This window comes from Phyllostomus hastatus, unplaced genomic scaffold, assembly GCF_019186645.2.
Source record: "Phyllostomus hastatus isolate PE091 unplaced genomic scaffold, TTU_PhHast_1.1 phas_contig_34, whole genome shotgun sequence".
NCBI classification, from domain to species: Eukaryota; Metazoa; Chordata; class Mammalia; order Chiroptera; family Phyllostomidae; genus Phyllostomus; species Phyllostomus hastatus.
Window position 1 is genome coordinate 58964927 of NW_025333857.1, and position 12386 is coordinate 58977312.

The 12386-nt window shown below is 45.1% G+C and overlaps 1 protein-coding gene across 4 annotated transcripts in view; it reads right to left on the bottom strand.

Moving 5' to 3' along the window:
* ECPAS (Ecm29 proteasome adaptor and scaffold) overlaps positions 1 to 12386 on the bottom strand; it is a 99243-nt gene that overhangs the window by 21322 nt on the left and 65535 nt on the right. For all 4 annotated transcript variants that reach the window (XM_045840231.1, XM_045840230.1, XM_045840232.1 and 1 more), the window contains 9 exons: positions 11338 to 11510; positions 10069 to 10170; positions 7320 to 7443; positions 5745 to 5890; positions 5240 to 5294; positions 4243 to 4357; positions 3471 to 3539; positions 1819 to 1936; positions 1381 to 1548 (listed from right to left, as the gene is read on the bottom strand). In XM_045840231.1, the coding sequence (XP_045696187.1) occupies positions 1381 to 1548; positions 1819 to 1936; positions 3471 to 3539; positions 4243 to 4357; positions 5240 to 5294; positions 5745 to 5890; positions 7320 to 7443; positions 10069 to 10170; positions 11338 to 11510 (1070 nt within the window). The remainder of the gene's footprint in view (positions 1 to 1380; positions 1549 to 1818; positions 1937 to 3470; positions 3540 to 4242; positions 4358 to 5239; positions 5295 to 5744; positions 5891 to 7319; positions 7444 to 10068; positions 10171 to 11337; positions 11511 to 12386) is intronic.

Consider the following 12386-nt stretch of genomic DNA (forward strand, 5'->3'; position numbering starts at 1 on the left):
ATCCTCACGTCTATGTAACAAAACCAAGACAGAGAAGCAAATAACTCACCTAAGATTTAACAAAATGATGTCTTTCTGTGTCTGCTTCTCTAAACTTTCTCCACAGGGACCTCATCCACACTGTGGCTTCACCTGTCACTCATACAGAGATGACAATCACTTGAGATCGTAGGCTGCATGCCCTGAACTCAGGTCTACAAAGCCACCTGGCCTATGAGATGCTGACTGACCCAGTGGCACCAAATAATCTCCTGGAGCAGACGAAACTCCCCGACCTTCCAGCTGGCCCCGAAGTACCTACCACCATGAACAGGAACCCACTCAACCTATTTTCAGGCCAAGAGAAAGGAAAGGGCCACATATCAAGTGCAGAGACTAAAAAGGTATAATAAGGATCATGGAATTTATTTAAAGGGAACTATGAAACCACTAAAGGGTTTTAACCCAAAATGGCACAGTCCAATTTGCTTTTTTTTAAAAAAAATCACTTTTGCTGCTGATAATTAAATGATGGAAGGTGAAGAGAAAAATGACAACCTGTTCATCAGGGAAAAAATTAAAAAAGAAGATAATGGATTCAAGAAATACTTTAGAAGCAGAATAAACAGAGTGAGTCACGGGGTTCAGTTGAGGATGGGGGTAGGACAGACAAAAATAAAGATGACACCAAGCTTCCCGGCTTGGGTAAATGGATGAACACAGAGAAAAAAAGAGGGAAGGTTGTTTTTTCAAGTCCTATTCTAGACATGCTAAGTCCACGGTATCTTGAAACAACATCCAAATTAAAATGACAAGCAGCTGTTAGCCATGCAGGTCAGGAGCACAAGTCTTGTCTGGGCCCAAAACATAAGACTGGAAGCCATCACAGTGACTGCCCTGGAACTGATGAGCTCACCCAGAATGATAAAGCTGAGAGCAAAGGCTACTCAGAGGCAGGCCTGGAATGGAGAAGTCCTAGAACCCAGGAGTAGAACAGAATACGAGAAGCAGCCAGAGGACAGAAAACCAGGAGAGAAAAACTACACATGGTAATTGGCTGCGTCCTGGCCTATCTCCTCAACTGAGTTAACTCCTCGAAGGCCGGAACTGGGCCCGACTCCCCACGCGTCAACAGTACCCAACGACACACAGCGCTCCGCTCGTGTGAGCACACTGCCATTTCCCTACCCGGCCACGCAATGGACAGCTAGACTGTGCCCACTTTTGAGATTTCAATACATGTTGCCATGAGCATGTGTGACAGTCTGAAAGAAGGAAGCAAGCAAGAAATAAAAGACTTCCCATTCATTTAAACAAGTAAGTATACGAAGTAAGAAAGGAAGACGGGCACTGGGTTTAAACCCAGCACACGGTCTTGCACAACGGCTTGCAGATACTTGCCGTTGACTTGTCAGTGACCAACGCGTTCCAAATACTCGTCATGGCCTGTCGAATGCCAAGGTTGGGGTCAAACTGGTAACGATAGAGACGCGGGACGAGCTGAGGCAGAAAAGGGGCCAGCTGTTCTCCAGCTCTGGCAGCAATGACGTTAAAACCGAAAGCAGCACCCTGAGAAAACAAGATGAAGCAGGTGAGACCCGTCTGTTGTTAGTGAAATATCGACATATTCAGTATATGAGGATCACGGAATTCTCCCTCCCGAACCTGTCCCTGCGTCGAGCCTGATTTATTGGGTCCGGCATTTGCCGTGCGGCGGCCTGGCTCTCTCTAACCACAGACTGTTACAAAACACGCTTCACGGTGATTGCCTCGGTCCGCCAACGTAACAGATCTGGAGAAAAGTAAAAAATAAAGACTGTCTGGTGATAGTAAACTTACCTTCCTAGAGTTCCACATTGCATGATGGTTGGCTAAATTCATGAACTTATACACCAGGTCTGGCTGACTGAGGTCACTGGCCAGAGAACAGAGCTCCTTGTAAGTGGAGAGGCCCTGGCTTGGAAACAAACAGAAAGTACATGATAATGTATTTCCCTGTCTCTGGCCTAATGAAAACTACATCATCAATATTACTAGGACACCTTAAAATTATGTTTTCACTAAATTTCCAATACTGAGTTACCCCAGCACCACAGAGGCAGAGACCGAACTGAAAAGACTGTAAAGAGTCCCCTAATGCAACAGCCAGCCACGCCTGGCAAATGTCCTGAATGCACCCGCAGCTCCCGTGGAGGGAGAGCCCTCACTGCCCCGGGGGACGGCTCGGTAACTCTTCATTATACTGCGCACGAGCCTCTCCCACAAACATGAGACTGACCAGTAGGCAGCTGCCATCTTCCCTAAGTCTTCCTAGCCAGAGCACACCAACTTTGGTAATAACATCTTTGAGTCCCGTTAATTTTCCTCTGAACAAATAACATTTGCTCAAATACCCGATCATTTATGTTACTTAGTTTAGGAAAAGTGAGTACTTTAAGATTTTATTTATTTATTTTTAGAGTGGGGGAAGAGAGGAAGAAAGAGGGAGCGAAACCTCAATGTGAGGGAGGAACACTGATCAGCTGTCCCCCATATGTGCCTGGACAGGAGATGGCACTGCAACCCAGGCATGTGCCTTGACCGGGAACCGAACTGGCAACCTTTTGGTTTGCAGGACGAAGCCCAACCAACTGAGCCATACTGGGCAGGGCAAAAGTGAGAACTTTTCAAAAACTCAGGAGTCTACGGGGAGCAAGTAAATGAAACCAACGTTGACATGAAGACAGTGAATGAAGGGGAGAACGTTCATGCCGCAGGCAAGGCTGAAGCAGGGCTCTGCCCAACCCCACAGCCAGGCCCAGAGAGCTGCAGCTTTACCTGAGGATTTCTACATGAAAAGCTACAGTGTAAACACAATGGAATAATGACAAGATAAAGGAGGTGAGGCTCTAGGAATTAATTTGAAATGTTAAACTGGTGGACTCCAAGTCACCCCCATTTTCCCTCCTAAAACTAGGTCCAGTGGATACCCAGCTATGCTGTCAGGTTCCCCCCACCCCTCAGGATCCACTGGCTGGGGGCAGACAGAACTCCCCTCAGGCCAAGGTCAGTTCCTCCCCCAGAGCAGCCCACCACCAGTGGCTAGGCCCCATGGAGGGACATAAAGGCCTGGCCCCTCACAGCAGGGAAACTCCAAAGGGCCATGAAAGGCCAGCTCCAGAGCTCCTCGAGAGGTCAGTATCTGCTTAAGTGTTGACTGCAGGTCAGCTCCTCCTTTGGCCACTGGCCCTGTCCTGCTTCCTCACTCCCCACCCCCGCTCCCCCACTGGGAGACGATCCCAGGGCATTCTTCAATCGACTTCCAGCATACAAATCTCCATCTCAGAGTCCGTTTCCCAGGAAACCCAATCTATGACACCAGGCTTTTTCCATAAAAGTTTCCTTCTTCCACTAACAACATTTTCTAGGAGAGTGGAAATCAATTTCATGAGTGCTCTAACATCAGACTAACGATGTCTACAATAACTGATCAATGGATTTGACACACTTACCCATCAGGTGTTTTGCCAAGACCTCCCCCTTGAAATACCACTGTCTCTCCGGAAACTTCATGTTTAGTTCTAAACCAAAATAGCATTAAGAATTTAAATTAGACTCCAATTTTTCATACCAGCATTCAACTGATATATTTCACTTGCAAACTGATTAAATCGCATTCCCTATCAAGTGGCTGCTAAGTGCAAGATGTAAAAGTCAACTATTCCTCTCCATCAGCCTGAGAATTCTGAAAAATAAATTTGTTTATCTAGGATAAACAAATGAATAGACCGCAATATAAAAGACACCCTGTGTAAATTACACTGAATTAAATGTGGTCTCGTATTGAAAACTGTCCTTACTACAAGGAAGGCAACATAAAACAGCGGCCAATTACATTCCAAGAAAGATACCCGTTTCATACGCTTCACAGGCCAGCCTGTGAATGAATGATATGCAGCTTCCTCACCATGTCTTCATTTCCATTTAGTCAACAGTAATTATAATACTTCCGCAACCCAATGGTTTAACTGTCCTGAGATCATCCGTTCTCTACATCTGGCCTACTGGCATGCTTCTAAATAGTAGCTGGGCTTCCTTAGCAAACCATATACCCTGGATAATTAAACTGCTATTCATAGCCTACCGATCCTTGACTTGCAATTTAGAAAAGACTTAATAAACAGGAATATCAAGGGTTGAATATTCATTCTTCCACTGCCTATTCTCAGTATGTGCAAAAGTTGTCCTGTGTGTTCAGATCTAACAATCTCAAGTTCGCCATACCTTTTACCGGTCATAAGGGTTTCTACAAGGGTGGAAACCAATTCCTGTTGGTCTTGTTCATTGCCCAGTTCATACACCAACCCAAGGCCTTTTGAAGCAACATCTTGACTAAGTTCTACAAAAGAGTCAGACAAAATAATATTATTTTAAGAAAAATCTGTCTACTGGCCATCAAGTTGACATTTTTAAAAACTTGGAACATTAACCCAAAATGATATAAAAGTAAAGATGTGAAAACATAGTCAATCTACCTATTTTGTTAAAAATATACTAAATCACCTCAGTGGAGACGGCCCCCCAAAGTCATTTGCGGAAGACCCCAGTGCGCAATCCAAGAAGCCCGCCCTGCGGGGCCTCGGTGTGCCGCCGTGGGGACGGAGGCTCAGGGGACCCTAGTCCTACACGTGAGAAGCACAGAGACTCACGGAATCTCAGCACACCAACACCCAACTTTTTTAAATGAAAAGTCAACACGATACCATGTGTTTTAAACAATGTATAAAACAAAGCTGCACACATTCGCTCTCTTCTGGCTTAGGGCATAAAGAGGAAAGGAATCAGAAGTGGAAGAAAGCTATGATTTAGTAGAAGGACTAATGTTAAAGGAGGCTTCAGCTCTTTTTTAAATTTTTTAAATCCTCACCCAAGGATATTTTTTATTATAGGTTTTAGAGAGAGAGGGAGGGAGGAAAGAGGGGGGAGAGAGAGAGAGAGAATATCCATGTGAAAGAGAAACACTGACTGGTTCCCTCCCGTATGCGCCTGGACTGGGGACTGAACCCGCAAACATCTGGTGCACAGGACCACACCCCAACCAACGGAGCCACCGGCCAGGGCTTCAGCTCCATTTTTTAATGCAAAAGTGAAGAACATGATTTATTTAGAAAATAAATAAATAAGAAGCAAGTTTCCTGTACACTTCTTTCATGTTCATTAATCTATTTTTTTTTTCAAAATTTGAAATATGTTTAATTAAGTTTGGAAATCAATAACCTACCATCATTTTCTGACAAAACGGACACAAACGCGCTCTGAATTTCTTTAAGATGAGACTGAAAGAAGAAAAAAGGCACTGAGAAAACTGAAACTCTACCTCTTCGGGAGAATAAGAATCTTGCTCTCAGGACACGCAACACCTGTCAAACCTCAGGACCCAAGGCAGCCGCAAACCCTTCGGTGCTGTCATCCGGGAGGGGGCCAGACCGCTGAAGGTCGGCGGCCATCGGGCAGGCTAACGCGCTCGGCCAGGGCCTCCCCGTCCTCACCACCAATCCGGTCCTACACCCTCCAGTCCTGAATCACCTTCCAGCTAGTGTGTATCCAGCTGCCACACTTCGCTCCTTCGTGCACAGCTCATTTCAAAACACCGGTTCCTGGGTAACGGCCCTCACCTCGGGTCTGGCCCTCGCCTGCACAGATTCTCCTTCCTGCCACCTTGCGGTTACTAACACTTCACAAGCAGTTTCTGCAGCAGAGCTGGGCGCATTCCCAGCGCAGCTTACCTTCACCTCCCTGTGGGCACTCAGCTTCCTCACGAGGGAGAGCAGCCAGACGCAGGCGGCCTGCCTCACGTGCGGGTTGGGGCTGACGATGTGCTTATTTAGGATCACATCCAACGCCCAGGGGACCACATCATTCACTTTGGCTCCTGGGGGAAAGCAACGGATGGTAAGAAGAAGTTAAAATAACTATACAGAGTTTCCTGAAAAAAAAAATTAAATTTTAATCAACATTTACTCAATACCAACAATCCTATAACATTAAAAATCTAAACGACTAAGGTGTTTAAATAAATTGCTGAAGGAACTGATAATCATTCACGTTAGACCTCGCATAAGCTAAAGAACCATCCGAAGGTACTCGGGTAAGTTTAATTCCCCAGAATGAAAAAGTATCCCACAATGGGGGAAGCTACGCATGTGAAGGGGCAGAGGGCATATGGGAAAGCTCTGTACCTTCCTGTTCATTTTGCTGTGAACCCAAAACTTCTCTTCAAAAAAAGATAAATATTTAGAAGAACATCCCGTTCTCTCTAGTCTCAGCACTTTTTCCTTCTCTCCTGTATCTTTCCCACCCCCCATCTAAAACCAACACACAAACCAACCTCTTCCGGCTTCACTTTCCTCTCCAACCACACTACCCCTTTTCTCCCCTCCTTTATGAATCCGGGGTCCCTCAACTGCAACACTGCCGCCATCCTGGCTGGGTCAGTTTGCTGTGGGCAGCCGTCCTGCGCACTGTGAGACTGGGCGGCGTCCGGGGCCGTCACCCACTGGGGACCCCGGCCCCCTCCAGTGTGCACACATTACCAAATGCCTTCTGTGGGGCAGAGTCGCCCTCTCCTGGGCCAGAACCACTGCTGTGCATTAAAACACTTCAAAATAATTATCTATACTCACGTTCTGACACGAAGTACAATAACTAAATTAATATATTCATGATGGAATACAATTCATCATGGAATCATTACCGTGAGAACTCTTTTTAATTTTCTGAACTGAGAAGGTAACACAAAAACTTGGTGACTTTCCTTTTGTTTTAAAGGCAGAAAAGAAATTCTGGTTTAAACATTACAGTATATTTTCAACTTCAGATTCAAATCAATTCGTAACACCTGTGAAATCACAGTATCTGTAACATGGAATCAGAAACCATGTGCCCCCTCCACCACGCAGTCACTACATGCAGGGGCACCGTTAGTGCAGGGGCACCTTGGGGGATGAGCAGAAGACACAAGGTGACAGAGGATTAGGGGCACGTCATTCGGGAACAGCGACCCCTACGCCTGTAAGCTTGGCTGCGTGCGCCAACCCTCAGGAAGAGAGCACACAGCTGAGCATAGCCCACGGCTGACTCCCTCGCGTGCTTGCCCAAGGGTTACAAAAGCTCCCACCCCTGACACGCTGTCTCTCCTTTAAACAACTGTTTCTCTTGACTGAACCAAACTCAGACAGATGCAAGTACCTGAAAAAGAGCTGAAATGGAATGCATAAATTTTTCTTTTGCTTCGAATGTTGGTAAGAGAATAGAAAAGGGCTACTCGAGGATGACAACTCGATTAGCTGGACATGCGGTACCTGCGGGAGGAGCGTATTCTTCTTCAGTCACCAGCCACGCGTCCCGGGCGGCCACGGAGTTCGTCCCCACGGCAGCACTGGTAATGGCCTCGCCGATGGTGAACTGAAGCTCTATCTGCTTGGCCTGCACCGAAGGAAACCAACGCGTGAGTCAGGGAGAAAGAACGCTTCCCATCAGCACCCACTTTACGGAAGGGCTGCTCAGCACCCTGCTCCTCAGCCTGTCCGTTTCCACACCTTTGCCTGGACTGACTTCAGTGGGCCCAGGGGGTTCAGAAGCGAGGTGACATGAGGGAAGGGAGAGGTAAGGTGACTCAGACATCTTTTTCCAAGTCCTCACTGCACCCCTACCCCTCAGCAGAGAACTATGACACAACCATGTTTCATCTTTGGAAGCACGAAACCATTTGTCTGGGGGGAGGGCACCTCGGTGCAAATTCTAGCTCTGTCTCTCACCAGCCGCATGTCCTTACTGAAACCCCGAGTCTCGACATCCTCACGTGTAAAATGAGCGTAACTCCACCCCCCTGCTTCCTGGGGCCGGAGCAATTAAATGAGGGGGGCGTACAGAAGTGGACACCTGATTTGTTGGAACTACACAATAAATAGCAGCCACTACAATCTATTAACAACTCCTCTTTGCAAAGATATCTACAAGTTATTCTCAAATGGTTCAGAAAAATAGAGAATAATTAAGCATATGTGGTAAAATGTTAAAATTTGGTAATTCTGGATAAAGGGTATAAAGCAGTTTTTCACACTATTCTTACAACTGCACTGTAAGATTGAAACTTTTAAAAATTGAACGCTAGAAAAATCATATACAAAAATTGGCAAATTTTTAAAAATTTGATTTTTGAAATTTTGACATGCTTCACAATTATAAATCACTGACTGGACACGGAGCTAAATCTTAGTTCCCTATGGCATTTTTCTTTGTCTGCTGTGAACTGGAAAAAGACCTAAGAAGCGGGGAAACAAGAAGATAACAAAGAAGAGAAGGCGGGAGGGGCACGGGGCACTGGCCTGCGGGGAGCACGCTACAAGGCACACAGACAACAACAGCTCAGCCTGCCCTGCGCCCGACCAACCCGACGCCCTAGTCTCCATGGCGTGCCCAATGCTGACAGCACATGCTTCCTAGTCTGAGAAAGAAGAATTTAAGGGCTTCAATCCCAGCTTCCCTGGTCAAAGCTTCTCTTGGCAACTCTCAACAGAGAAAAAAAGTATTTCCACCCAGAGAATCTGAGATTAGGGATTCGTTTTACGTGCCTGTTCTACATGGTTCCTGTTATTAGTAACCAAGTTGGCATTACAAACAAAAAAATCCTTAAGTCCGTTTATGAGTGATATATTATCTAGAATGATATATACTCTAAGTACTCCAGAAATAAGGAAATGAAATAAAAATAGGCACATTTGGCTTCATTACCTTATCTCTTTACTTTTATGTTGTTTGAAATTTTCCATAATAAAAACTTAAAAAAAAAAACATTCTAGAACTTTGTCCTGGTTTACTGCAGAGATATGTGCTTCTCTGATTCATGCTTTCTGTCAGTCTCACCCTTCAAACTCTCCATCGTGCTTCTAGCTTCTCATATATTTCTGTCTTTCTAAACTCTTAAAATAATGGCCTCAATACCAAATTAACAATCCAAATAAACCTTCATTTATTTAAACAAAACAAGGAGAAACCCCTCTCTCTCACCAATTTTAAAAAAGTAAAAAGACAAAAAAGCAGACATTAAAAGCTTCCCCCATGTGGTTAAAATTTCAATTACATTCAGGGATAACCTGATATGGGGCATAATGCACTATCAAAAAAGTTCACCTTAAAATATAAAGTTAAAAGTCCAAAGGCTTGAACTCTAATACCAGCTCTATCGCTCAGCTTTCTTGGCCCTTAGTCCCAACTCTCCTCTCTCCCCCCTCGGGTCCTTCACGGCCCAGCAGCACCTCACCGTGACACACCCGCACCAACTCTCCCAAACAGAAGTACCCACGCCCTCCCTTCTGAGTCTACTGCTTTATATACAAATGTCTCTCTAGGTTCAGTCCGTCTACCAGTATTTACTGACATCCTACTATTAGCAATCACACTGCTAGGTACTTGCTTTATAACAAGGAGCTAAACAGACTTTGCCTTCAGTCTCGGGGACAGTTAGACACTCTGATAAGTGCTATGAAGAAAACTATGTAGAGTCGTGACAACACCGATAACTAAAGAATCTACTCTAGTCTGGAGGGTCAGGCAGGCTTTTCAAGGGGCACGGCAACAACCCAAGAAAGAAGGAAGCATGGGTCTTTCACGAAAAGGTGAGTGAACGACAAGAATCAGTGCTGGATCAGGGGCCAGATCAGGCTGTGCGAAGACACTTCTTACACTGGGCCGGCAGCTGTCAAACAGCAGGTCTTCATTACACTGGAGGACACAGCTAAGCCATCCAGAGCGAGAGCAACTGGAGTATCAACACCATCGCCCCACATCTCGCCCGCACTGCTACCCCCGCTACCCACACTGTACGGTGCTCAACTCAAAAAGTATGAGGAATGGAATTTCCCACCTAAGTGCTTTAGTCAATCCTATGCCAACCCATCGTGATGGGCCCAAGGCTGGCACTCAATAAATACTTGGTGAATAAATAAATAAAATTTATTTAGAATTTAAAATCTCAGAGTATGTAATAATATTCCAACTGAAAAATGCTTTTTGTTTGAGTGACTAGTAATCAGACAGCAATATAAATACCTCCACAGAATCCATCAGACCTTGCAAGAGCAGTTTCTGGTGAGGAAAATCTCCATCCCCAACTGGAAAATATCCCAGTGTTTGGACTGCCCGTTCTTTCATCTAGAAAAAGAGAGAATTATTTTTTAAACTAAGTGTGTAACAGCTGTATCCCAGAAGAATGTTTCCAAAACAAGACGGCAGGAGGGAGGCAGTCTGACAATGCAGCAGTGCATACGTGTTTTTTTTTTTTAATGTATGCAATTTTACAGAATTTTGTCTGTAAGACACTGGAGGGAGAAAGACACAAAACTGAGTTCATTAAGGGTCCACAGCTGCAAAAGAAGAGTGAAGAAAGCCTTTAACTAGGTGTGTTGTCCTTCAAACGATAACAGTTATGAATGTAGGTTCTGGACCCAAAGGACCTGAGATCCAGTCGCACAGCCTGACCATGTTCATAGCCTGTGCAGGTGCGTGACCTCAGGCAAATGACTTCAACTCCGTGCGACTCGCTTTCTTCATCTGGAAAACACAGATGACAACTGCTCCTGCTTCTCTGGACCTTGTGGAGGATTCAATGAATGAATGAATGTGAAGCACTTAGCAGCTGCCTGGCACATCACAAGTGCTCAACAATGGTTGGTAATGATAGTTATTTATGACAAATAAAAACTATACTTTGTGACCTCAGAAAGATTTAAACGGTAGCTACACCAAGAACAGGATAACATACTTATTAAACCTGGAGTAAACTGATTTTTCTGTGTATTAAATCATCCTATACTTCAACATTGAGGAGCTTTGACCACAAAGGAAATGTTTTAAACTCTATGAAAATTTTTACCTGAAACTAAACAATACACGTCCTTTCCCTCACAGATTATTCACACTGCTCACTAATGAAGTCCTTAAAACCAAACTGGCTGCAGGAAATTAAGACTTAGATTTGGTTTGAAATAACAAAAATCATCAAATTACTTTATCACTTTATTATCAACCTTTTTGCATGACAAAAGAGTGACCTGATGCATTTCACACTTTACCCAAATCTTAACAGCTATTGCCTACATTGGAGTAACCAGGGTCAAATGGCACGCACACAAAGGTCACTCACCAATCATCCCTAACTGAAAATTCAGTGGTCACCTAGCCCTTCCTCTTTACCATTCTTTCCACATTAAAGCCTTCTTCCAGCTGCAACGCCACCTATCTTCACTACAACTGTGGTTTTGCGTGTGCATTTATGAGAATAAAAAGTCCAGAAGGGAAGGAGAAAAGGAAAAGACTTGCCTTATTTGTTTCTTTACTGGAGGGTATTCTATTTAGCAAGCTCTCCACCAGGTGTAATTTGGTAAAGCCAGGTCCCTCACTGGGGATTGGGAGAGGACCATTTCTGCCAATTTCACCCAGGGCTGTACAAGCAGCGATCGCCAGGAGGGGAGAAGTACTGTCCAAAAATGATCCTGCAAGCACATTTAGACAGAATTGAGAATAGAACATCATTATCCTTGTGAGCCAAAGCAAGGTACTCAAGACATTTTTAAACAGCGTGAAACAAGGAGAATGGGGGCCCCACAGCCACGGAGACCCAGCGCCCAAGCCCTCTTCTAAGGAAAATGGGAAATGCTGGGTCCACCTGGGCTATGGGATCTTGAGCAAATCCCAGCCCTTCTGTTGGCCACTGCTGCTAAATGGACTGATGGGATCCTCACTGTGCATGCCGGGCAGTGTTCTCATAAGAAACAAAGAGCCATAATGGAGGAGAAAATATCATGAATAGGGACTTCCAGTCAAGATGGAGGTGTAGGTAAACATGGCTCACCTCCTTGTACAACCACAGCAAAAGTTACAACTAAAATACAAGACAACCACCACCCAGAATCATCAGAAAACTGAGCTATATGGAAGTCTGACAAACAAGGAATTAAAGAAGTCACATTCATCCAGACAGGTAGGAGGGACAGAAATGAAAAGACACAGAACTGGCAGTCCCACACCCACAAGTGGCAGATAAAAATTGGGAGGGAGCCCTGGCTGGTGTGGCTCAGTGTTTGAGCATTGGCCTGAGAACCAAAGGGTTGCAGTTCAATTCCCAGTCCAGGCACATGCCTGGGTTGCAGCCAGGTCCCCAGTTGGGGTGTGCAGGAGGCAGCTGATCAATGTTTCTCTCCCTATCTTCCTCCCTTCCCCTCTCTCTAAAAATAAATAAATTCTTAAACATCTCTACAACAAAATTGGGAGTGATACTTCAGAACAAGGGGTTCCAGCCCCATACCAGACCACCCACCCCAGGGTTCCAGTGCCAGGAAGATAAGTCCCCATAACGTATGGCTGCAAAA